The 27883-nt window shown below is 43.6% G+C and overlaps 1 protein-coding gene across 1 annotated transcript; it reads left to right on the plus strand.

The window, feature by feature from the left end:
- The first annotated feature begins 1956 nt into the window (after positions 1 to 1956).
- Positions 1957 to 27883, plus strand: LOC102436451 (transmembrane 4 L6 family member 4-like). Its single transcript, XM_006088674.2, has 5 exons — positions 1957 to 2130; positions 2877 to 2966; positions 22798 to 22934; positions 27028 to 27202; positions 27866 to 27883. The coding sequence occupies exons 1-5, from the start codon at positions 1957 to 1959 to the stop codon at positions 27881 to 27883; spliced, it is 594 nt and encodes a 197-aa protein (XP_006088736.1).

Consider the following 27883-nt stretch of genomic DNA (forward strand, 5'->3'; position numbering starts at 1 on the left):
GGCTAGGCCTTGAGATATGGTCTCACGGCCCTGTCCCAGCAAACAGGACTTTTTCTCAGAAGGTCCGGAAGTCTCATTCCAAATTTGGAAGACAAAGAGCTGAAAAACGTATAAATAGGAAAGACTTCCACCATATGGGGCCCCAGAATTTGAGAAGCAAGAGTTCCTCTGGGCCCACTAGCGCTAGCGAAAATGAACAGGACTCCAAATAAATTTGGCTTATTGACTAAGGCGTCTTCTGATTTACAAAATAACAATCTAAGCTATGAATTGACTCTGGATTCTTATCAAATTTCTCAGTTTCTGAATTCACCCTATAGGTTATACTGTTGATAAGACAATTTATTCCAAATAATTTCTTGTGAATAATACTGTTTAATTTGTTTTATTTTTTCCCCCTACATTGTGTCTTCCCAAAGCATTTGTTTCACTTTCAGTTCTGAGGGTACCTTTGCTGTATTTATTATTCTAAAATATAGATTTTAGGTGGGAAATGCCTGAGAAATGTTCATCTGACCCCTCCTTGATATTCAAATGTGACTACAGTAGGTGACTAACTGTGCACTTTCCCTCTGATGTGGAACACGGCGAGGAGTCATGGGGGCAGAAAGCGGTTCACCTGCAGACTGCTCGGCTCCATCGCTTTTCCCAAGAGGCCCAGGAAATGTCAGGTCATGGCTGCACACAGGTTACAATATACTGACTACAGCCAGGTCAGAAAGGGCTCGCTTTTGTTCAGAGCAGACTCTACATCATTGAAGAGGGGGATCAGATCTTCAGATTCCAGAGTTCCAAGGTCCACATTGGTTCCCGGGAGACAGTCCAGAAAATCAGGGAAACGGGTCTGCTGAGGATTGATGTTCATGGGTGTCTGCCCTGCGTTCTCCCCTGCAACAGAATGAGAAGAAACCATGTTCACTCCTTTTTCAGGTTCTTGAAAGAGGGGCAGTTCAAATGTTAACATAACTCTTGTCTTGACCTGTGCTATGCCTACACGGAAACAGATTTCGTTGCTACGGGTATAAAATATTTCATCTCTGGGCAAAATTTCAGCTACCACACTGACACTGAGCTGGTGATGGTCACTCCTAGGAGATGCAGAGGTGCCAGGGGAATCTGCAACTGTCCTGGGTAGACATGTCCAGAGGGACAAGTCCTGGGAGACAGGGGAGGCACAGGTGAAGGCCCTGGAGGTCTGACCTATGACCTGTGCCTTCCTGAGACAGTGGCATGAAGAGCTGTTTTGTGAAAGAGTCGAGAGGCCCTGCCTGTTAAGAAATGCCTTATCACAGGGCTATAATCTCAGGATTTAATTGCAAGCTTATATGTACCCATATCCTCCCTCTATGTTCAAAGATAATAGTGAGGAGTTTCTTTTAATGGTGTTATTAAAAGGCTGTCTTCATTGATGGCACTAGGGATCAATGTCAAAGCACTTTATAAAGTAGGTTCTGCAGACCATGCCCCTCCCTCTATTTCACCCTCCCCACACCATCTGCCTTTCTCACAATGCAGGCGAGTCACAATGTCTGTGAGCTCAGAAAGGTTCTGAGATGTCTTGCAGTAAAGAAGTCTGCTTTATTTTGTTTAAGCCGCCCTTACCTAAGCGCATGTAATCACCTAATCCAATTTTGGCAGAACTTGTATCCTGATAGAACCACAGTCTGTGGAACACTTAGTCTCCATGGCAAAATAGTTACTCTGAATCCAGCATAAAACACCCAGGACTCCGGGTCAGGGAGAAGGTATAAATAGCCATCGGCATCGAGGTTCTGCTCCATTTGAGAAGCAGAAGCAACTCCAGGGCACAGTTCCCAGGCTGGCTGGCTTCTCAGCTCCAACATACGGATTGAACTGGGACGCTGACTAGGACCCTCTGGCTCATAACTTTGAAGAGACCCCGTGAAGGAGGCAGTGAGGGACGTTTTTCTCGGTCCTGTGCCATCCTTCCCCAGCATGTGCACCGGAGGGTGTGCCAAGTGCCTGGGGGGCACCCTCATTCTCCTTTCCATGATTGCCTTCCTGGCTAACATCCTTTTGTTTTTCCCTGGAGGAAAAGTGATAGACAACATCAATCACCTTTCCCAAGAGGTCTGGTTTTTCGGAGGAATATTAGGAAGCGGGTTCTTGGTGAGTATTAAAATCCCCCTGAAGGAGATTTTCACCCCATTCTTCCAAAATTGGGCACTTAGTAACCAGGAAGATACTTAGTTGCTAACAAAAACCTAAGCATTGCTCTATGAAAAGTCAGTGCCTTAATTGTTCCTTCTCCATTAGGGCCTGACAAGGACCTGTCTGCTGCATTACTAGGTCATTTAAACTTGGTCTGGCAGTTCTCATGGGCCAATTAAGCTCCAGGAACCAAACTGAAGGTCACAGAATTTCTTAATTCAAACAAGAGAGGGTGCTATGGGGAGGAGTAGGGGGTGGAAATACACTTTATAGCAAATTGATTGACTGAACCACCAAGAGAAATAGGTGTCAGAGGATTTTCTTCCACTCGTGCATGAAGGCTTTATTATTCCTGTTTCTAGTAGAGACTGGGAGCTTCTGCTTTAGAGAGAGATCTTTATCATGACAATCCAGGACACCTGTCTGGTTTGTTTGTTTGTTTGTTTTTTTCCTACCCCACCATCTAAATGGAGACTGGGGGTGTCAGATCTTGAAATCTTGGTCCATTGAAACTACAGTTAAGCCAAATGGCATCAAAATACTCAATAACACTGGTCCACCCCACTAGCCACGCTCTGTCATTCCTGCCATAACCTTCAGCCACCAAATCCCACATCATGGCTGTGGCTCCTCACACAGCCAGGTAGGTGTGGGCCTTGCTTTCACATCCCAGACCCATTCTGAGGTGCTTCTCTTGCTGACAGATGCTCCTTCCTGCTAACTTGTTCTTGGACCTGAAGTACAATGACTGCTGTGGGTGCTGTGGCAACGAGAGGTGTGGGAAGAGATTTGCGGTGAGTTACCAAGGGGGCAGACACCATAATTATTCCCAGGTACACTGTCCCCTCCTGCTGGACATCTCAAGGGTGGAGAGGAGTAACCAGCCCCAAGCATGACTCTGGGGACAGCTGGTGCAGGGATAAAGATGTAATTCTTCCTGTGGATGGAAAGTAACTATAATGATAAATTTAAAATGCCACCTCCAATTTCACAAACAAGCAGAGATGTCAGAGCTGGAGGGCTGCAGTGGAGCCATATAAAGAACAGGCTGGGAAGGCAGAGATGGGGAGTGGCCCTCTCCCCCAGCCATGAGAGGCCCTGAGACCCTAGACAAGTCATTTCCTTCTCTGGTCCACCTGTAAAAAAGGGATTAGACAAGATAACAAATGGTAACCTCCTCTCCCCTTTAGCCCCCTAAATTCCCCATGCACACCATTGCCAGTTCACTACCTCAGTGCCCAGCTCTTCTCCCTGCATTTTGACACAGGACTTCTTCCTTCATGTAGCCATCCATATTTTCACAGACAGGTAGAGAGATTAGGCATCCCTGTTCCTCTCAGGGTGGGAAGAATTCTGGGATGTAAGGTCAGTCCCATTTCTACAGCTGGCCAAGTCACTGTCCTGCTCTCTGCCTCCCTTTGCTTACCTGTAATATGAGGAAGTTGGACTAGATCAGAATTTCCCAATTTAGGACAGGCTTTGCTGGTATTCAGATGTGCTATATTTTTCAATAGCATGGAAGGTTATTCCCTTTTCAATTCTCCTTCAGTCCTTTGAGTCTATCATGAAAAAGAAAATCTTATTTGATGGAAAGAAGTTCTTACTATTCCTAACCCCTTATGATCTCCCTTTCTAACAAAAGAACAAGCCCCCAGCTCCAAGATTGCCAGCAACATTAACAAAGAATGATATTGTGTTCTGTTTGCTAAAGATCCTAGTTTTTATTCAGATTATATGAATGAATGAAAGAGAGGGTTGACTTAAAGAAAAGTATTAGGAGATCAATACATTGATGTGGCAAAGATGAAGATAGAACTGGAATGAAGGCGGGATGAGGAGTAAGGCCATCTCCTGCTCCCATCTCCTGAGGTTCAGTTGTCCACCTAAGAGACTTGAGAGCCCAGTGATAAATTATACACACTTACCTTATCTTCTTCAAAGGAAAGCTATCTGTTCTGAAATAAAATCATGTCATCAGCCCTAACCAGTTTGGCTCAGTGAATAGAGCGTTGGCCTGTGAACTGAAGGGTCCCAGGTTTGATTCTGGTCAAGGGCATGTACCTTGGTTGCAGGCACATCCCCAGTAGGGTGTGTGCAGGATGCAGCTGATCGATGTTTCTCTCTCATCAATGTTTCTAACTCTCTATCCCTCTCCCTTCCTCTCTGTAAAAAAAATCAATAAAATATATATATTTTAAAATCATGTCATCATTCTTTCTTGCCACATTTGCTCATTTATTGAATCAAACAATACTTATTGAACACATATGAAGGACTGAGGCTGGTGCACAGCACATAGCACACAGATTTTCATGGAAGATGAAAGATCATTCAAAGAAAACGTTCTCACCTTAACACCATCACGAGTCCCAAGTAAGCATCAATTATTATAATAACCTTTAAATCTCATTTACAAAGAGATGTAAAATAACCACAATTTATGTGATCCATATATATAAAAGCTTAATATGCTAATTGTCCCTCTGACCATTTGACCATTCGACCAGTCGCTATGACATGCACTGACCACCAGGGAGCAGATGCTCCCATCGGTAGGTTAGCTTGCTGCTGGGGTCCAGCTAAATGGAACTGGGCGAGATGGGACGAACATGCCCTGGAGCCCTCCTGCGGTCCCTCTGACAGTCCCTCCCTGACCCTGATCATGCACCAGTGGGGTCCCTTTGTCTGACCTGCATCCTCTCCCAATCCACAGGCCAGGCCAAGGGACTCCACTGGTGCACGAATCCATGCACCAGGCCTTTAGTATAATTATATTATACTAGTAGCCCGGTGCATGAAATTCGTGCACTGGGGTAGGGGGGGAGAAGGGGCCCCTCAGTCTGGCCTTCACCCTCTCCAATCTGAGACCCCTCAGGGAATGTCCAACTACCTGTTTGTGCCCACACTTTTAACAGATAACAGCTCCATTGTTGTTCCTTTCTTATGCTTAAAACCATTGGAATTAGTAGGTATTCAAAGTGTGTATACATTTTGGGAGGACACCCTGTATATCTCTAGTCAGCGGTGAAAGAAATCAACAGCAGATTTGGAACCCCCAGACAGGGAACCTCGCTCACTCCCCACATGTCTCCCCACTTCACTTTCCACCTTCGTGGGCAGCAGGAGAATCAATGTTATCTCTCATTAATTCAGAAAAACACATCCTGTCACCCGTTGCCTGGCAGGAGTGCGCTAGGCCCCAAGCAAGCGAGGCTCAGTCAGGGCAGCCTTCACTCATGGGTGCTGGCACCCAAAGTGCACATTCCTCCTCTACAGTCGCCCCAACTATCCCACTGTTTCACTGAGAGGACGGAATTCCTCTCCGCCTCTGGGTTCTTGATCTTGAACGCTGACTGAAGGCACCTCAGAGAGGGCCACCCATGCCCACCAGGTGTGTCTGTCTGCACCTGCTCCTGCCTCAGCACCTGCATTAACTCCCCAGAGGTGATCTCGTAGCTGCACTGGCCTCCGTGGGAACAGGGCATCACCACTCCGCCCTCTCACTGTCATCTCACAGGCTCCCACTCTCAGCACCCAGAACACCCAGACACTCTCCAAAGGACATGAGCACATCAGAGGGGATGTGTGCACATCCTGTGGGGGTGTTAGGCATGCCGGGTTGATGGAAGTGCGGTGGAGAGGCGGGGGGAACTTGTGCACGCCTTGGTTTGCAACTGCTGCAGGCGTGGGAAGGTGATAGTGTGCTGGGGGATGTTTGCACGCCAGGGGGGTATGTGCACACCAGAGGCCTCTGGCTTTGCAGATCCGCAAACCCCCGTGGTGCGGCCAGGAGGACGTCAGTCTGGCCTGCCACGGTGGCTGTCCCTGCGATCCTGCACCTTCTGGGCCAGGAGGTGGATCTTGCGCAGTCACTCCTGGGCACTGATGGCTGCCTCCCAGCCATGAAGGGTCATGGATCCGAGTCCCGGGACTGTGCACAGCCTCAAGCGCTGCCCCCCGCCCGGCAGGGTCACAGATCCAGGTCCTGGGACCGCGGACAGCCTCAAGCACTGCCGCCCCACTCGCGAGGACATGGATCCAGGTCCCAGACCGCAGACAGCCTCAAGCACTGCCCCCCGCCCGGCATGGTCATGGATCTGGGTCTCAGGAGAGCGGACAGCCTCAAGCACTGCCCCCCGCCTGGCAGGGTCACAGATCCGGTTCCCAGACCGCAGACAGCCTTGCCTGCTGCCACCTGCCTTCAGTATGCAAATTAGCCGCCATCTTGTTGCTTCAGGGTGGGGGTCCCCACTGGGGTGCCTGGCCAGTCTGGGTGAGGGGCTGAGGGCTGTTTTCAGGCTGGCAGGCTACTGAAGCTCCAAACCTCTCCTTTTTTTCTTTTTTCTTTTTATTCTGGCATTTATTTACCTTCTATGCCTGTCACTGGAACTGAGAGTCGGCTTTCTCTCTGAGGCTCGGCTGCTGAAAGCAGGTTTCTGGCCTTTGTTTACCTTCTGTATTCGAAACTTTGTTGCAACTCCAGCTCTGAGATCCCGGCTGACTGAAAACAGGTTTCTGGGGTTTTGTTTAGATTCTATATTTGTTACAATGTTTCTTAGAGAGCAGCTCAGAGGCTGGCAGTGCAGGTGGGGAACATTGGAGTCCTCCGTCACTGAAGCAAGCAAGCCTCCTGTTAGCTTTAAGCTGCCTAGCTGCCGGCCGCCATCTTGGCTGGCAGTTAATTTGCATATCACCCTGATTAGCCAATGGGAAGGGTAGCAGAGGTACGGCTAATTACCATGTTTCTCTTTTATTAGATAGGATGTGTTATATATAATGTGATGTTTTTATATTAATAAGATAGGAAGAAATATATAACTCATTTTCCCCTTGAAATGTAATCTTGTTCAATGTGGAAGACTTTGGGGGAATAAGTTGAAGATGAGAAATTTGGTGGCAAAAAAAGCAATTAAGGCTATTGATTAAAAAGAAAAGAAGACTCACTGTTTAGAGTCCACCAGCTCATTCCTTGGTGTTGAATAGAGGTGAAGATTAGCCTGTTAAAACAAGGTTTGTTTGGGGTTTTTTTAATATTTATTGTTGAGATTATTATAGATGTCCCTCTTTTTTCATGGGGCACCCCATAGCTCCCCTCCACCTGGTTCCCACCCCAGGCCCTTGCCACCCTATTGTCTGTGTCCATAGGTACTGTATACATGCATATAATATCTTTGTCTAATCACTTCCCGCACCCCCCCACACCCCCTACTCTCTGAGAATTGTCAGTCTGTTCCATTTCCATGCCCCTGCTTCTATTCCATTCACCAGTTTATTCTGTTCATCAGATTTTTTATTCATTTGATTTTTAGATTCACTTGTTGATAGATATGTATTTGTTGTCACTTTGTTGTTCATAATTTTTTATCTTTACCTTTTTCTTCTTCCTCCTCTTCTTAAAGAATACCCTTCAGCATTTCATATAATACTGGTTTGGTAGTGATGAACTCCTTTAGCTTTTTCTTGTCTGTGAAGCTCTTTATCTGACCTACAATTCTAAGTGATTGTTTTGCTGGGTAGAGTATTCTTGGTTGTAGTTTCTTGCTATTCATCACTTTGAATATTTCTTGCCACTCCCTTCTGGCCTGCATAGTTTCTGTTGAGAAATCAGGTGACAGTCATATGAGCATTCCCTTGTAGGTGACTAGTCGTTTTTTTCTTGCTGCTTTTAAGATTCTCTCTTTGTCTTTTGCCCTTGTCATTTTAATTATGATGTATCTTCGTGTGGTCCTCTTTGGATTCCTCTTGTTTGGGGTTCTCTGCACTTCCTGGACTTGTAAGTCTATTTCTTTCACCAGGTAGGGGAAGTTTTCTGTCATTATTTCTTCAAATAGATTTTCAATATCTTGCTCTCTCTCTCTTCTTCTGGAACCCCATAATTCAGATGTTGGTACACTTGAAGTTGTCCCAGAGGCTCCTTACACTATCTTCATATTTTTTAATTCTTTTTTCTTTTTGCTCTTCTGGTTAGGTGTTTTTTGCTTCTTCGTATTTCAAATCATTGACTTGATTCTTGGGATCCTCTCGTCTACTGTTGAATTCCTGTATATTATTCTTTATTTCAGTCAGTGTATGCTTAATTTCTGACTGGTCCTTTTACATTTTGGGGGCATTCTCACTAAGATCCTTAAAGGTCTCACTAAGTTCCTCAGAGGTTCCTAGAAGATTCTTGAGTAACCTTATAACCATGGTTTTGAACTCTATATCCAGTAGTTTGCTTTCTTCTATTTCTTTCATTTGTGACATGTTTCTTTGTCTCTGCATTTTGGCTGCTTCCCTGTGTTTGTTTCTATGTATTGGGTAGCTGCTAAGCCTCCTTGAGTTGATAGAATGGCCTTGTGTAGTAGGTGTCCTATAGGGCCCAGTGTCTCAGCCTAAGGTGACACTCTTGGTGCACTCTTTTGTTAGCTGTGTGCACAGTCTTGTTGTAGTTGAGCCTTGATTGCTGTTGGTATCACTGGGAGGAATTGACCTCCTGGCCAATTGGCTGTGGGGACCAGCTGCGATTACAGTGGGAGAGCTGCTGTGTAGGAGACACCCTTATGGGGCAGGACTTAGGGGGGCTTTGGTGCTTACTGAGTCTGCCCCTTGAATGTGTCACTTATGGATGTGAAGAGTTGTAATCTGGTATGGTCTCACACTGACCACTGGGTACACTGGCTCTTGGATCTCCAAGGAGGTGCAAAGTCAGTCACTGCCTGGGGCCACCTAGCAGGAGCTACAGAGAGATATTCAGATTCCTCCTCTTTGTATCAGGTTTGGAAGTGCCCAGATAGGGCCCAGCTGTGAAGCAAGGCAAGCTGGTGCTGGTGCTGGCCTTGGGCCTTTTATTGATAGCTTGGGGCTCCCTGACCCAGCTGCAGCTTGTTTGATGGGTTTTAGGCTGAGAAAGGACAGGCCATTCATATTCAAAAGCCACTGCGCACAGCTTGGGTGGGGTTGTAAATTGGGTGGGGAGAGATCTCAGGGAATCTCCAGGGCAGAGCAAACAGAAATGGCTGCCAGTCAGCCCTGCACTGGGAAGGTCCCAGCACAGCAACAATGATCGTTGTGAGCACCTTCGTCTGAAAGAAAGCCACCCCCGAGTTCTTGCCCAATGCCAGACAGTCCAGTTTCTTCCCCATATGTGTCTGGGTCCCCCAGAGCCTCGCCTGGCACTGGAGCTCAGAGCAAGCAGGAGCTTATAAATTCATTTCATGGTGCTGGCCTTTTAAGAAGAGCAGCTGGGTCTCTAGCAGCCTGTGTGTCACTCAGCCCCAATATGCACTTGTTTTTACAGTCTGTAGTTCTTACTGCCTGTAGGGACTTCTTTTCCCAGCCCTGGAACCCTGGGCTGGGGGTCTGGTGTGGCACTGGGACACCCTGATTTTCCAGGCAGCCTCCAAAGAGGCAATCTCCCTTCTGATTTAAAAAGCGGCACACCCGGATGCTGGACCAGCCCATTCCATGCCTCTGCACCTCCTACCAGTCTCAATGCACTTTCTTCTTTACCTCTCTAGTTGTAGTACTTCCACTCAGCCAGCTTTCCTGCAGTTCTGCATGATAGTTGTTCTGTATTTTAGTTGTAATTTTGATGTGGTTGTAGGAAGCAGCAAGTACAGGCATTTACCTATGCTGTCATCTTGGTTCCTCTCAAAACAAGAGTTTTTTTATCTTTTGTTTTTAGATTTATATACAACCTTAGTGAGATGTAAAATAACATTTAAGTATCATACAAAACTTACTTTTAATTAGATTTAAGTGCAGTCCAAGAGGAATGCTGAGAAATCATGCTTTTACAAGTCCAGTTGAGTCAATATGATCTGAAACATTTGCTCTGCCCAATTCTAGTTGTCCATCTGAGCTCCCTAAACTCCCTCGTCCCCATACCGGGTTGGGATCTGCCCTTGGTGTGAGTTGAGGATGACACCTTCAAATGACTGTCCAACTATCCACAAGGCCAATGCCCATCAAAGGAATAGCCAAGCCAGTCTGTAAACCAAGGCACCCAGTCACAGGTGCCCTGGACCAGAGACCACCACCTTCCAGGTGGCCAGAAGAAGCATTTCTTGTTTTTGTTTTGTTTGTAATTGGCTGCCAACTTTTCAAAATAGAGTTCACTAAAGTATGTAGACACCTTACTTCTTTTTCACTAAGTATGGTACTGCAGGGCCTGCATGTTGGCACAGTGGCCTACACTGGGCAAGGCTGAGCCCTTTGTTAGCAGCCCCACCTCACCCCTAGGAGCCATTGCATCATGCCCTGCTCTGGAGCCAGGTTCCCTTTCATTCTGAGAATCTGGACAAAGCAGTAACCATTCTATAAAGACAGGTATCCACAAACATTTGTCAGGCAAAGAGATGTGGGCTGGAAGCCAGGTCTCCTCAGACACACAAACTATTCTATATAAAAAAGGCCAGAGACCGTAACAGCGTCACAACCATAACGACCATTAGACCAGAGCCACCACGGCCCCTTGCGGGGCTGGCCCCGCCCACCAGCAAGCGGTTAAGGGCAATCAGGCAGGCAGGCAAGTGGTTAGCGGTGATCAGGTGGGCAGGCCAGTGGTTAGGAGCAGTCAGGTAGGCAGATGGCCCCTTGCCAGACTGTCCCTGCCCCCAAGCAAGCGGTTAGGGGCAATCAGGCAGGCAGGCAGAGTGGTTAGGGGTGATCAGGCAGGCAGACAGTAGTTAGGAGTGATCAGGTAGGCAGGCAAGTGGTTAGGGGTCATCTGGCAGGCAAGCAGAGGTGGTTAGGGGCAATCAGGCAGGCAGGCAGAGGGGTTTGGGGCAATCAGTCAGGCATGCAGAGTGGTTAGGGGTGATCAGGCAGGCAGGGGAGCAGTTAGGGGCATCAGGCAGGCTGGCAGGTGAGCGGTTAGGAGCCAGTGGTCCCGGATTTCAGGAGGGATGTCCCAGATTGGAGAGGGTGCATGCCAGGCTGAGGGACACCCCCCCTCCTGTGCATAAATTTCATGCACCGGGCCTCTAGTCTTCCTATAAATACGATCTTTTGTTGACCTTAAAAAAATAGCCTATTTCTCCAACAAAATGGGTTTATTTGGAAACAACAAAAAGTTGCAACTTGAGAAATGCAGTTTAATGGTGAACCACGTGCAAGTCCCAAGAAACACAGGAGAGGACCCTCTTTTCTGGAGAAAGGCAGTTGGAAGAGTTATTGTAAACAGTTCTGACTGGTGGCTCCATGGTTCAAGTAGGGCTTGAAAGCTCCCCCCAGCCTCCTGACTTCCATTTAAAAGAAGTTTCTCTTTATTATTTTATACTTTATTTTCAATAACAGCAAATTTAGATACTCTAAGATTCTTAATCAGTAGTTTAATGACTCCTGACTAATAATTAAAACTCAAATAAAGTAAGCAAAAAGATGTTTCCTTATATGATGTTTTTGTTCTGTGAGAGAACCAATGCCATCCACATGGCAACTTGAGAATAAGAGTATCTGGTGTTAGTGGCAGTGTGTCATGGGTGTGCATGTATTTGAAGGAGTGGAAGTTACAGGACATTAGGCTGGGAGGGAGGAGACCCAGATTCATAATCTAGCTCAGCCCATTCTAGACATGCAACACAAGAAAGTACCAAGTTAAGAGCATGGGCTTTGGAAGCAGTGTCCAGGGACTCAGCCCCATCTTATCGCTTCACTATTTGACTTAGAGCAATGATCTTAAATTCTAGTTGTCTCAGCTTTCTCTGGAAAGTTATACTACCCACATCACAGGTGTGCTAAGAGGACTAAATGAGATTATGCATCTAAGGCTCTGATGGAATGAAGCTAGTTTTTTGTTTTGTTTTTCTTTTGTTTTTTTGTTTTTTTTAATATATTTTATTGATTTTTACAGAGAGGAAGGTAGAGGGATAGAGAGTTAGAAACATTGATGAGAGAGAAACATCAATCAGCTGCCTCCTGCACACCCCCTACTGGGTATGTGCCCGCAACCAAGGTACATGCCCTTGACCGGAATCGAACCCGGGACCCTTCAGTCTGCAGGCCGACGCTCTATCCACTGAGCCAAACCAGTTAGGGCAGAAGCTAGTTTTATTAGTTAGAAAGTGAGGTGCTTGCAGTAGATGATTATTGAGATCTTTTTTACAAAAATATAATTATAAGAATATTTAACCATTTATATAGTGGCAATTCTGGCTTTGAAACACTTTTGACCACTTTTAAGATGTGAGAAACCCTCCCTTTATAGAATCTGTTTTTCGTTGAGACACCCACTCTGGCATGAAGGACCACACGTCAACAGGTATTTCCAGACCACGCAGAGCTGCTCTGAAAGGCGAGGTGCAGCATTAGTGGACACTGACCTCAGTGGAAGTTCTCAATGGCTGCACTGGGGCGATCTGGCCATTCCTAGAGGAACACCGTCTGGTCTAACTGAACATCAGTTTGGATGGAACATGAAGGTGGCTCAGAGACAGAGAAGCTAGATAAGCTCTCTCCAAACTGGAGCAGCATTTCCCCAAATGTGTTCTTGCAAGAACTCACCAAAAAAAAGTTATAAGCTCCATGAGATTAGAAAACTCTGCAAATTACCATATGTACCCCAATATAAGGCAATAATTAACATAAAAACAAATCTTAGTTTCCCATAAGGACGTTTCAAAATAAGCTCTTAACTAAGATTAATATATAAACTTTCAGTGACATATGCCTATTTTAAATTACGTTATATAAAATAATTTTAATATATTGATTTTTGAAGTATGACTGTTACCTCCAGGCATCTAATTTTTACAACAGACCTTTAGGTAGGCTTTATGGTGCCCATTTTATAGATGAGAAAACTAAGACTCTGAGGAAATACATTATGCAGAGTCATCACAGAGAAAAGTAACAAAGCTGAGATTTGAGCCTGAGTCTGTTGACTTTTAAAATCATGTGCTTTGCAGTACACCTTCATGTCACCAAAGTAAAGCAATAGAGGTGATAATTTTCCAACTCTATTTTCAAAATTATTAATGTGTCCACACTACTCTTTTATTACTGTTTTGAATAGAAATTGCATCTTGGGGCCTAATTTTTCTTTTATCTATAAGAGACAGCTGAATGGGCTCCAAGATTCTTTAGGCCTTCCATCTACTTATATAAAAACCCTGGGTGTAACATCACGTCCTGAAGCTCAACCAACCGGAAGGAAGTCAGTCCTGCAGGGGTTGTCTTGGAAACGGCTGTGCCCTCCTCCAGCTGTTTCCCAGAGGGCGAGGTTTCAGGCAGGAACCCACCCTCAGAGCAGAGCATGGAAGTACTGAGTCCTGGGTTGCCTTGCCAAGGGCTGCACCCTCCCCCAGCTGTTTCCCACAAGGCCTGAGGGAAGAACCCACCTTCGGAGGGCCAGGAGTGGCCAGCAGCAGTCAGTCCTGGGTTGCTGAGGCAGAGGCCACAGCGTGGTAGAACTCTGGGTCTGGCCCAACAGGGGGGTGTGGCCGGCCTTCAAACCAGACCCTGACATTAGGGAGGAGGCAACCCTATTCCTCACAGAATCTGCTGTTGGATAGCTTGTTGTCAGTGGCCTGCCAGCCAGGAACCCCATTCACCTGCACCCCAGACACTGACAGGAGGGAGGAGGGATCCCCATTTCTCACGGAATCAACAGGTAGCCAGCTTGCTGTCAAGGGCCTGCCAGCTAGGAATCCTATTCACCTGCATATCTGTATAAAATTTTAATACATTATATTAGAGGTCGTGGTGGTACTGTTTTACCCACAGTGTCTACAGGAATTACTGCAAATTTACTTCTCGGTGAAAGAACCTTTCATTCCCAATATAAATTACCGATTCCATTAAATGAAACTTCAATTTCTAGACTCAATATAAAGAGTGAAGTTGCTAAAACTATTAAAAAGGCCCAACTTCTCATTATTGATGAATGCACCATGGCATCCAGTCATGCTATAAACGTCATAGACAGATTACTAAGAGAAATTATGAGTCTGAATGTTGTATTTGGTGGGAAAGTTCTCCTTCTTGAAGGGGATTTTTGACAATGTCTCAGTATCTCAGTATTGTACCACAAGCTATGCAATCAGCCATAGTACAAACGAGTTTAAAGTACTGCAATGTTTGGGGATGTTTCAGAAAGTTGTCTCTTACAACAAATATGAGATCAGAGGATTCTGCTTATAGTGGATGGTTAGTAAAACTTGGAGATGGCAAACTTGATAGCAGTTTTCATTTAGGAATGGATGTTATTGAAATCCCCTGTGAAATGATTTGTAATGGATCAATTATTGAAGCTACCTTTGGAAATACTATATTTATAGATAATATTAAAAATATATCTAAATGTGCAATTCTTCCTCCAAAAAATGAGCATGTTAAAAAATTAAATGAAGAAATTTTGGATATACTCGATGGAGATGTTCACACATATTTGAGTGATGATTCCATTGATTCCACAGATGATGCTGAAAAGGAAAATTTTCCCATCGAATTTCTTAATAGTATTACTCCTTCGGGAATGCCATGTCATAAATTAAAATTGAAAGTGGGTGCAATCATCATGCTATTGAGAAATCTCAATAGTAAATGGGATCTTTGTAATGGTACCAGATTTATTATCAAAAGATTATGACCTAACATTATTGAAGCTGAAGTATTAACAGGATCTGCAGAGGGAGAGGTTCTGATTCCAAGAATTAATTTGTCCCCATCTGACACTGGTCTCCCATTAAAATTGATTCAATGAGGGAGATTAAAAATGGCGGCAGAATAGGAGGATGCTGCATGGTCATGCTCCCAGGAACAAGCTGGAATTACAACTGAAATACGAGAAGGCTTCCTGAATAATCAACGAAAAACTCACAGGAGAGAACCCTGATACCCAAGGACCAAAGGTGGAGCTGGCATAGAGACTGGTAGGAGGGGCAGAGACGTGACCCACAGAGGGGAACTGAAGTCCCAGAGAGATATCTCAGCCGGTGGTGGAGGGGGGGGAGGTGCCACTGAGAATTCTGGGATCTAATCCCAGAGCTGCGCTCCCCTGCAGAGAGCACCAAACTGAGGAAGGTATCCACATAACATCAAGCTGTGAAAAGCAGTGGGGTGCTGTCTGCCAGGGAGTGGCAGCTGAAAGTTCAGGCACCCTCTTAAAGGGCCAAGGCACAAACATTCCCTGTGGAGCCACCCACCTTGTGCTCTGGCAGAGGGAGGGTGAAGTGGACTGGAGCTGTGAGAGCAGAAGCCAGCACTGGGGACTCGGGGGACAGAGCTCAGAAGGCAGACACCCCAAGTCTCCCTGGCTCAGTCATTCCCTCACACAGCCACATAGACATGTGCCTTGCCTGGGAGGATAGACATCTGCCTTGCCTGGGGGGAAGACAGTTGACACACCCTATTGGAAAACACCTTGCCCTGAGGCCGCTTAAGAGATTAAAAGTAACAATTCGAAGGAGTAGCAGCTGCTTGTGTAGCCCGCCCCCATCCAAGAAACAGCAGCCTCCTGATCACTAAACCCTCTGTCTGAGGAACAGCAGCTGTGTGTGAAGCCTCCCCCCACCAGCCAGAGGAGCCACCACAACTGTGAACAGCACCCACCAGAGGAGCTGCTACCAACTGAGGAGCAGCTGCTACCACAACCGCCTGAGGAGCAACCGCAGCCCGAGGAGCCACTGCCACCCAAGGAGCAGCCACTGAATGACTCAACATCTAGATATGGCGGTACAACCAAACATGGGTAGACAAAGAAACCCCCAAAGGAAAGAAAAGGAGGACTCGCCAGAAAAGCAGCTAAGTGATACAGAGGCATGCAACATGACAGAAAAAGAATTCAGATTAAGGGTCCTAGAGTGCATAAACCGATTGGAGGAAAAAATCAACAATTTATGCAAGCAAGAAGAAACACATGAAAAAATCAATGAATTATGTAAGAACCAAAAAGAAATGAAGAGTGATATAGTTGCAATAAAAAACACCATTGAAAGTTTCAACAGTAGACTAGGAGAAGTGGAGGACCGAATTAGCAAGTTAGAAGACAGGGAAACAAAACACAGCCAAACTGAACAGCAATTGGAGAAAAAAATTAAAAGACAGGAGGAGAGCCTAAGGGAGCTATGGGACAACATGAAATGAAACAACATACGAATAATAGGTGTGCCAGAACAACAGGAAGAGGAACAAGGGTTAGAAAACCTATTTGAAGAAATAATATCAGGAAACTTCCCAAAGGTGGGGAAGAAAAAAATCACACAAGCACAGAGAGTCCCAAACAAGGTGGACCCGAAAAGACCCACACCAAGACACATCATAATTATGATGGCAAATGTTCAGGACAAAGAGAGAATCTTAAAGGCTGAAAGAGAGAGATGGAAAGTTACATTCAAGGGATCTCCCATTAGATTATCAAATGATTTCTCAACAGAAACACATCAGGCCAGAAAAGAATGGACAGAAATTTACAAAGTGATGCAAAGCAAAGGACTGAATCCAAGAATACTCTATCCAGCAAGGCTATCACTCAAAATTGAAGGGGAAATAAGAAGATTCACAGACAAAAAAAAACTAAGGGGGTTTACCACCACCAAGCCAGCAATGCAAGAAATACTAAAGGGACTGGTGTAAAGAGAAGAAATAAAAAGCTCAGAAAGAAAACAGCCACACACAAAAAGAAATGGCTACAAACAAATACCTTTCAATAATAACTTTAAATGTAAATGGACTAAATGCTCCAACCAAAAGACATCGAGTGGATGAATGGATAAAAAAACATGACCCATACATTTGCTGTCTACAAGAGACGCACCTCAGAAGAAGGGACTCACACAGACTGAAAGTGAAGGGATGGAAAAATATCTTTCAGGCAAATGGAAATGAAAAAAAAGCTGGGGTAGCAATACTTATATCAGACAAAATAGACCTCAAAGTGAAGGCCATAACAAGAGATAAGGGAGGCCACTTCATAATACTAAAGGGATCAATACAACAAGAAGATATAACCCTGATAAACATATATGCACCCAATGCAGGAGCACACAAATACATTAAAAAAAAAAAACTCCTGGAAGATATCAAAGAAGATATCGACAACAATACAATCATAGTAGGGGACTTTAATACACCACTGACATCACTGGATAAATCCTCTAGACAAACAATCAGCAAAGAAACAGCAATCCTAAATGACTCACTAGATCAGATGGACTTAATTGACAACTTCAGAACACTTTACCCCAAAGCCACGGAATATACATTCTTCTCAAGTGCTCATGGGACATCTTCAAAAATAGACCACATATTGGGTCACAAACAAAGTCTCCCCAAATTACAGAAGATTGAAAGCATACCAAGCATCTTTTCAGACCACAGTGGCATAATATTAGAAATAAACTAAAATATAAACAACCCAAAATACTCAAACACTTGGAAGCTGAATAGCATGTTATTAAATATTGATTGGGTTACCAATGAGATCAAAGAAGAAATTAAAAACATCCTGGAAACTAATGACAATGAAAATACAACAATCCAAAACCTATGTGACACAATGAAAGCAATCCTGAGATGGAAGTTAATAGCTCTACAGGCCTATCTCAAAAAGCAAGAAAAAATGGTAGTAAATCATATAACTCTACAACTCAAAGAATTAGAAAGAGAGCAACAAGAAAAGCCCAGAGTGAGCAGAAGGAAGGAGATAATAAAGATTAGAGCAGAAATAAATGACATAGAGACCAAAAAAAGAATACAGAAAATCAATGAAACCAAGAGCTGGTTCTTTGAAAGGATAAACAAGATTGATGAACCTCTAGCCAGGCTCACCAAGAAGCAAAGAGAGAAGACCCAAATAAACAAAATCAGAAATGATAGAGGCAAATAAAGACAGACCCCCCCAGAAATATAAATGATTGTTAAACAATACTATGGACAACTCTACTCCAACAAATTAGACAACCTGGAGGAAATGGACATATTCCTAGAAAAATACAACATTCCAAAACTCAATCACGAACAATCTAAAAATCTCAATAGGCCAATAACTATGGAAGAAATTGAAGCAGTCATCAAAAAACTTCCAGCAAACAAAAGCCCAGGACCAGACGGCTTCACAGGGGAGTTTTACCAAACATTCAAGGAAGAACTAAAACCTATCTTCCTCAGACTACTACAAAAAAACCAAGAGGAAGAAAGACTTCCAAGCTCATTCTATGAAGCCAGCATCACCCTCATACCAAAACCAGGTAAACACAACACAATGAAAGAGAATTACAGGCCAATATCCCTCATGAATATAGATGCCAAAATCCTCAACAAAATCTTAGCAAATCGGATCCAGCAGTACATCAGAAAGATCATACACCATGACCAAGTAGGATTTATCCCAGGGATGCAAGGATGGTACAATATCCGCAAATCAATAAACGTGATACATCACATAAACAAATTGAAAGAAAAAAACCACATAGTCATATCAATTGATACAGAAAAAGCATTTGACAAAATCCAACACCCATTTTTGATTAAAAACTCTCAGCATGGTGGGAATAGAAGGATCACACCTCAACATAATAAAAGCCATATATGACAAAACCACAGCCAACATCATACTCAATGGACAAAAACTAACACCATTTCCCCTAAGAACAGGAACAAGACAGGGATGCCCACTCTCACCACTCCTTTCGACATAGTACTGGAAGTATTAGCCATTGCAATTAGACAAGAAGAAGAAATAAAAGGCATCCAAATTGGAAAAGAAGAAGTAAAACTGTCCTTATTTGCAGATGACATGATATTATACATAAAAAACCCTAAAGACTCCATCAAAAAACTATTAGACTTAATAAAAGAATTTGGCAATGTAGCAGGATACAGAATTAACGCCAAGAAATCTATGGCATTTTTATACACCAATAGTGAACTTACAAAAAGAGAGACTAAAAAAACAATCCCATTTACTAAATCACCAAAAAAATTAAGCTACCTAGGAATAAACTTAACTAAGGAGGTAAAAGACCTCTACTCAGAAAACTACAGGACGTTGAAAAAAAAGAGATAGAGGAAGACATAAACAGATGGAAGAACATACCGTGTTCATGGATTGGTAGAATCAACATAATTAAAATGTCCATACTACACAAAGCAATCTATAAATTCAATGCACTTCCCATTAAAATACCAATGGCATATTTCACAGGCTTAGAATGAAATCTCCAAAAATTCATCTGGAATAAAAAAAGACCCCGAATAGCTGCAGCGATCCTGAGAAAGAACAAAGTAGGTGGGATCTCAATACCAGATATCAAGCTGTATTACAAAGCCACTGTTCTCAAAACTGCCTGGTATTGGCACAAGAACAGACATATAGATCAATAGAATAGAATAGAGAGCCCAGAACTCGGCCCGAACCAATATGCTCAATTAATATTTGACAAAGGAGGCAAGAACATACAATGGAGTCATGATAGTCTCTTCAATAAATGGTGTTGGGAAAATTGGACAGATACATGCAAGAAAATGAAACTAGACCACCAACTTACACCATACACAAAAATAAACTCAAAATGGATAAAGGACTTAAATGTACGACGAGAAACCATAAAAATTCTAGAAGAATCCAAAGACAACAAAATCTCAGACATATGCCGAAGCAATTTCTTCACTGATACAGCTCCTAGGGCACTTAAAACTAAAGAGAAAATGAACAAATGTGACTACATCAAAACAGAAAGCTTCTGCACAGCAAAAGAAACCATCAACAAAACAACAAGAAAGCCCTCTGCGTGGGAAAACATATTTGCCAATGTTATATCTGATAAGGGCCTAATCTCCAAAATTTATAGGGAACTCATACAACTTAACAAAAGGAAGATAAACAATCTAATCAAAAAAATGAGCAAAGGACCTAAATAGACACCTTTCAAAAGAGGACATTCAGAAAGCCAAGAGACATATGAAAACTTGCTCAAAGTCACTAATCATCCGAGAGATGCAAATCAAAACAACAATGAGGTACCATCTCACACCTGTCAGAATGGCTATCATCAACAAATCAACAAACGACAAGTGCTGGAGAGGATGTGGAGAAAAAGGAACACTCGTGCACTGCTGGTGGGAATGCAGACTGGTGCAGCCACTATGGAAGACAGTATGGAGTTGCCTCAAAAAACTAAAAATGGAACTCCCATTTGACCCTGTGATCTCACTTCTAGGAATATATCCCATGAAACCAGAAACACCAATCAGAAAGGATATATGCACCCATATGTTCATAGCAGCACAATTCACCATAGCTAAGATCTGGAAACAGCCTAAGTGCCCATCAGTAGATGAATGGATTAGAAAACAGTGGTACATCTACACGATGGAATACTATGCTGCTGTAAAAAAGAAGGAACTCTTACCATTTGCAACAGCATGGATGGAACTGGAGAGCATCATACTAAGTGAAATAAGCCAGTCAATGAAGGAAAAATACCACATGATCTCACTCATTTATGGGTAATAAAGACCATTATAAACTTATGAACAAAAATAGATACAGAGGCAGAGCTGCCTCGAACAGACTGTCAAACTACAGCGGGAAAGCCGGGGAGGGTTGAGGGGCAGGCGGGGTGGGTAAGAGATCAACCAAAGGACTTGTATGCATGCATATAAGCATAACTAATTGACATAAGACACTGGGGGGTAGGGGAGGCTGGGAGATTGTTAAGGGCGGGGGGAAAAAAAAGACATATGTAATACTCTTTGTAATACTTTAAGCAATAAAACAATTAAAAAATAATAATAAAAATTATTAACTGAAAAAAAAATTGATTCGATGACGGTTTCCCGTGATGCCAGCATTTGTGATGACTATTAATAAATCACAAGGACAAACTCTAGACAGAGTAAGCATATTCCTACCTGAACCTGTTTTCACACATGGTCAGTTATATGTTGCTTTCTCTTGAGTTTGAAGAGCATGTGATGTTACAGTTAAAGTTCTAAATACTTCATCACAAGGGAAATTAGTCAAGCACTCTGAAAGTGTTTTCACTCCTAATATGGTGTGCAGGGAGATACTAGAATAAGTTTAATCACTTTATCAGTCATTGTTTGCATCACTGTTGTTTTTATATCATGTTTTTGTTGTTTTCATATCATGTTTTTGTCATTCTTATATCATGCCTCTGTTGTTGTTATATCCTTTTGTTACTGTTTATTTATTAATAAATTTATATATGATTTTCATATACATTTTACTATTTTTTTTTCATCTCTCACACTTCTATTATAGAGAAAGGGCAAATAGCAATATTAAAATATCTCTGCTAATTAATTTCCTTTTAATGTGCACGAATTTCATGCACTAGGCTACTAGTCCTATATAATAAAAGCCTAATATGCTAAGTGTCCAGTCATCTGTTCAACCAATCAAAGAGTAATCCTATCTAATAAAATGGTAATATGCAAATTAACCATCATTCTGTCACAAAGATGGCAGCTCCCATAGTCACAAGATGGTGGCTCCCAGTCCTCTCAGCCCCGCAGAGTCCCCCAGTCCTGGGGGGGCGGCCGCTGAGAGCAGGCAGCATGAACGGCCTGTCGGAATGCTTGCTTCATTGCCACGGTGAAGAGGCCAGCATTCCACCCTGGCCGTGGAGGACCTCTGGGCAGCAGGCACAGAGCAGCCGGGGGGATGGGGGTGGGGGAGGAACGCTTGCGTCGTTGCCCTGGTAATGAGGCAAGCATTCTGCTCCCGGCTGCGGAGGGCCTCTAGCCAGTCCAGGCACAGAACGCTTGCGTCATTGCAGGCCAGGCTGAAGGACCCCACCCCCCATGCAAGAATTCCGTGCACCAGGCTTTTAGTATGCTAATGATATGCTAAGGTTGCTCAACCGCTTGCTATGATGTGCACTGACCACCAGGGGGCAGACAGTCAACTGGTCGATCAGTCACTATGACATGAACCGACCACCAGGGGGCAGACGCTCCGACGGGTAGGTTAGCTTGCTGCTGGGGTCCAGTCGATCAGGACTGAGTGAGATGGGCCAGACACGCCCTGGAGCCCTCTGGCAGTCCCTCCCTGGCCCCAATCATGCACTGGTGGAGTCCCTTGGTCTGGCCTGCACCCTCTTACAATCCGGAACCCCTCGGGGGATGTTGGAGAGCTGGTTTCAGCCGATCCCACAGTCCAGGCCGAGGGATCCCACTGGTGTATGAATTCATGCACCGGGCCTCTAGTATTACCACGTATATAATTCTATTTTGATTTTATGATTAAATTTTAAAAAAATATGCTAGTAATCTATGTCATATAAAAACATTTGAAAGAACTAGAATGTTGGGTTTGTTGAACCCAAAGAAAAACTTTTAGAGAGTGGAAGGGGAAGAGATATGTTAAATGCAAAACATGTTTAAGATATAAAAGGTCTGCAGATATTTTAAAGGCTGCTACTACATGGAAGAGAGGTTGGACTTAATGATTTTGATCTCAAGGAGAATTTTTAGACTTCTGATTTTTCTCATAAGCAGAGCCTGTGTGCTAATGACACCAAAATCATTATAGGAGACCCCAGAGGCCCCATCTTTTGGAAAGACTGATATCTGCCTGTAACGTCCCGTAGCTACCATGCTCAACAGCAGGCTGCTTAAGTGTGTTGAGAACAACCCGTGGACCAACTTAAGAACCTAACTGTCTCTCTTATTCTCTTTCAGATGTTCTCCTCCATAATATTTGCTGGGATTGGATTCTTGGGTGCTGGGTACTCATTTGTCATCTCACTCATCTCAGTCAGGCATGGTCCTAAATGTCTCATGGATAATAATGAGTGGGGCTACCCCTTCCATGACGGGTAAGGTACACCCTGCAATGCCCATTTGTCACCACAAGGGGCACAGTCAGATAAATGGCCAAAGGGAGACACTGCACATGTCCTGTCGTCTTTTTCTTTTAATCGAATTTATTAGGGTGACATTGGTTAATAAAATCATATAGGTTTCAGGTGTACAATTCTATAATACATCATCTTTATATTGTATTGTGGGCTCAACACCCCAAGTCAAGTCTCCTTCCATCACCATATATACTTTTCTACCCCCACACTCCCCTTCTCCTCTGGTAATCACAATACTGTTGTTTGTGTCTATGAGGTATTTTTTTTTATTTCTTACACCCAGCCCCACAACCACCCTCCTCTCTGACAGCTGTCAGTCTGTTCTCTATCTATGAGCCCGTTTCTATTTTGTTTGTTTATCTAGTATTTTATAAATTAGATTCCACATATGAGTGAAATCATATGGTACTTGTCTTTCTCTGATTGGCTTATTTCACTTAACATAATGCTCTGCAGGTCCATCCATGCTGTTGCAAAGAGTAAGATTTCCTTCTTTTCTTATGGCCGAGTAAGTATTCCATTATGTAAATGTACCACAGCTTTTTTTATCCACTCATCTACTGATGGTCATTTGGGTTGTTTCCAGATCTTGGCTATTGTAAATAACACTGCTATGAACATGGGGGTGCATATATTCTTTAGAATTAGTGTTTTGGGGTCTTCAGATATATTTCCAGAAATGGGATTGCTGGGTCCAAAGGCAGTTTCATTTTAAATTATTTGAGGAAACTTCATACTGTTTTCCACAGTGGCTGCACCAGTCTGCATTCCCACACAGTACACAAAGGTTCCCTTTTCCCCATATCCTCACCAGCACTTTTTTGTTAATTTATTGATAATAGCCATTCTGACAGGTGCGAAGTGATAGCTCATTGTGATTTTAATTTGCATTTCTGTGAGGACAAGTGATGTTGAGCAACTTTTCCTGTCATCTTAATTTGCAAGTCTCAGGCATGTTGGTCTGTGAGGCAGAACTGGAGCGTGGACTTAAGTTGCACAAGATCTCACCTCTAACTGCTGCTTTGACAGAGACCAGGAGAGATCACGAAAGAGGGCACCAAAGCTGGCCTGAGGGAAGGAGATTTGTGGTGTCTCCACTGACATTCAAAATTTATTAGCAGACACATGAGACAACTAACACAAGGGACATGGTCTCTGTCCTTGTGAGTGTACAATCTGAATAGAAGACAGACAAATCGCCAGACTACGACACAGAATGCTGGGAAGCACAGAAGGGGACCAAAGCCAGGCAGAGTGGCCAGCAAAGCAGTGTGGCTCCCCTGCCCTTCCTTCAGCTGCAAGAAGTGAGTTGCATGAACTCCGTGACGCTCCATTCCGATGTTGATGGATTACTGCTGCTCCATGTGAATGCCCTTCCCAAGAGCAGGATGCTGTAAAACTCCAGCTCAGTAAACTGGGTGAACACTGCCTCAGCTCCCCTTGCTTCACAGAGTGTGGAAACATGATTAGCGCCCAGGTGCAAGGAATATGAGGTTGGAGAGTTGGGCACAGCAATCATTGCCGGCATCTCTGAGAGTCTCAGAACCTGGGAGTTTGGGGGATGGGAGAAGGGCCTGGACTGGCATCTGTGATGGTTTGTGAGTGGGACTGAGAGGACTGCTCCAGGCACCAAACTCAATCCTTGTTTCCAAGTTCCCCGGTGAGCTGATCTCACCACCGGGAGGTGCTAAAGGCACAGTTACCTATAGCAAAACTTTTAAAAAAGGACTTTTCCACTCTCTAAAGCAGTGGTTCTCAACCTTCTGGCCCTTTAAATACAGTTCCTCATGTTGTGACCCAACCATAAAATTATTTTCGTTGCTACTTCATAACTGTAATGTTGCTACTGTTAGGAATCGTTATGTAAATATCTGATATGCAGGATGGTCTTAGGCGATCCCTGTGAAAGGGTCCTTTGACTGTAAAGGGGTCACGACCCACAGGTTGAGAACCGCTGACTAAAGTGAGTTCATGAGAGCTGGGTATGGGACCATCACTTCACAAGCAGGGCGTGAGTGTGCCCACTGCACACACCTTCAGAAGAGGGAAGAACTCAGGACTGCCAATCACTTTATCTCGGGGTCTTCTCTTTACCAAATGTGCCTGGAAAATATTGTCTCCCTGTAACTTCCTATCATCATCAAGTTTAAAAACTGTAAAGAGGGATAGGACTACATGGAAAAATGCAGAACAGAAAGACGAGTGTTTAAAAAATAATAAGTACTGAAAAGAGGTCTTACACAACAATACATATGGTGTATTATCTCAGTGACTTCTCACAACTGAGAGGTTGGTTTTAGCCTCTTTTATAGAGGAAGAAACTGGTACTGCTGCTGGGAAAGGGATAAGTAACTTGTGTGAAGAATACACGCTAGTAAGAGGAATGCTTGTATTCAAACCCAAGTCCATTGAAATCCAAAATACCAGACTCTTTCCTTTAGACCAGACAGCTCAGATTAAGTGAAATAATAACACTAGCATTTATTGAGATGTAACATATGCCAGACACTGTCCTAAGCACTCTACTAGTATCAAGTCTAGTATTAAGTCATTTAATCACAATAATTCTGTGATTTCATAGATAATGTTGTTCCCATTTTACAGATAAGTCACACAGCTAGTGAGCAGCTAGAACATGTGCTCTTATGGAAAGGTCCATCGATGCTATGAACAATGTTTTATTTTTAAAGCAAGAGCAAATGCCCTTTCCTTTATTCTTTCAACTGTTAAATGCCAAAGTATCTTCCATCATTGCAAACAATTTTCAAGTTTTTACACAGAATGTATTAAATAAGTGTGTACTGATTACTAAAAGATTCATCATGTCAAAAAGGTCTAAAAACAATAAGGTGGGTGTTGACTTAGTAGCCACATGCAGGTGGAGTTCCCCATTGAGGCCTTGGGAGGATAGAGGAGGCATAAAGGAAGAGGGGGAGACCAATCTGTGGCTCTGAGAATGTGAGAGGAAGGATAATGACCCAAAGGACTGACTGTTTTCCTGTGGTTGGCGTTGAAGACAGCGTGCTTCACTCTCCTCCTTCATGGCTCTACGCGCGTTGTCACGCAGTGAACTCCTAATACACAGAGTTTGTAAATGTATTGCAGTTCTTCTATTTCAAAGTTTTTATAAGATACATATTAAGGCAGCGGATTACTTAGTGCTTCTAGTTAATTAAATCTTTTTGCAAGTGGAATTCCCACATGTTGACAAAAATATACTTGAGTCAAATTTACAATTTGCTTAGAATTAGGCCTTTAAAAAAGGCAAGCTCTCCCCTTTAACGATGTGACACGATTATACTTTACATGACTTCAGATGGCCACTAGACGTGGCAGAATTGTGTCAAATGTCCAAGTGGTCCCAAATCACAGTAGGTGGAACCAAGCCCAGGTGGTGAGATTCTTTTCCTGGAGTGTCTTCATTTTCCTGGCTCCCCGGTAGATACTGAGTTTACCCATCCTCTCAGTCAGCTCACAAAAGTCACTCTGTCAGCTCTGACCAGTTTGGCTCAGTGGATAGAGAGTCGGCCTGCTGACTGAAGGGTCCCAGGTTTGATTCCAGTCAAGGGCATGTACCTTGGCTGTGGCACATCCCCAGTAGGGGGTGTTCAGGAGGCAGCTAATCGATGTTTCTCTCTCATCAATGTTTCTAACTCTCTATCCCTCTCCCTTTCTCTCTGTAAAAAATCAATAAAATATATATTTTTTAAAAAGTCACTCTGTCACTTAGCTCTGTGACCTATGGGAACTCACTTAACCTCTCTGTGCATCAATGTCTTTATTTGTGAAATAGAATAAAAGAAACATAAGGCTTCTATAAGAAATAAAATAATTAAAATGTAAAATATTTGGAACAGAGTCTAACACATAGTATACTGTCTATAGAAATGTTAGGTATTGTTAAAAATGTGGGTATTACGTGATATATTTCTTATTGAGATTATGTTTTGGATAAAAAGTATTTCAAAAGAAAAATTATTATTGTGACTTTCTAGTCTAGGTATTGCCTACATTTTACAGCTGTTTCCTTTCTTTAACATGCCCCTGACAGGGATTACCTCAATGACAAAGCCTTATGGAGCAAGTGCAGGGAGCCCGAAAACGTGGTGTCCTGGAATCTGACCCTCTTCTCCATCCTGCTCATCATAGCAGTGTTCCAGATGCTTCTCTGCACCATCCAGGTGGTTAACGGCCTCCTGGGGACCCTGTGTGGAGACTGCTGTGGGGTAAGTTAAGGTCTTTGTCCTTACTCCTCAGGATGGGAAGCCAAGGCTGGCCTCCAGCGCTAGTGGAATGACAGGGTGGAGAGGGTCGCAGCTACAGAAAGCACAGCCAGGCTGGACAGTCTGGCAGCCTCCTCTGTCAACCCAGGGAACAGTGACATTGTGTTGCTGGAACCCAGAAACTCTGTCCTCTGTGCATGTTAACATTTCCAGGCTCAAGCTGACCCAAATTTTTAGCTCACATCCAGTTGACCATAGTCCTGGAGACAAAGGACTGGTATGCATAGAGAAATGTGCAGTGATGTCATGTGAAAGTCCCCGGGAAGTGGGCATGTGTCGCTGTAGTGCATCACAGCCTGGCCTGAAACATTCTCCCCATTTCCTAACTAGAGCTACAGAGTGGGCTAAAGTTGCCACATAATATATGGTATAGTCTCCAGGGAAAGAACAGAATGCACCAATGCAAAATCTGTATTTTTATAATCCAGATGAGAGACATAGTTATGTAGGAGAAAGCATTGAGAATTGAGTATAGGTAACCAGTAAGTGGCAGGAGTAATCTGTAGAACAGGGGTAATGGGGAGGGGAAAAGGGAAAGGAAAAGCAAGCAAAATGACAATAATAACAACAACAACAATAATATAATTAACTTTTTCTGTCTTATAGGGATATAGAAGAGTTTAA

Source organism: Myotis lucifugus, unplaced genomic scaffold (assembly GCF_000147115.1).
Source record: "Myotis lucifugus unplaced genomic scaffold, Myoluc2.0 scaffold_50, whole genome shotgun sequence".
NCBI lineage: Eukaryota > Metazoa > Chordata > Mammalia > Chiroptera > Vespertilionidae > Myotis > Myotis lucifugus.

What these genes read in the sequence shown, in the direction of transcription:
- LOC102436451 (XM_006088674.2), top strand. Translation starts at nt 1,957, where the DNA reads ATGTGCACCGGAGGGTGTGCCAAGTGCCTGGGGGGCACCCTCATTCTC. An exon ending in GGTGTGGGAAGAGATTTGCG is followed by an intron (nt 2,967 to 22,797) that starts GTGAGTTACCAA and finishes ATTCTCTTTCAG; the next exon opens with ATGTTCTCCTCCATAATATT. An exon ending in GGCTACCCCTTCCATGACGG is followed by an intron (nt 22,935 to 27,027) that starts GTAAGGTACACC and finishes TGCCCCTGACAG; the next exon opens with GGATTACCTCAATGACAAAG.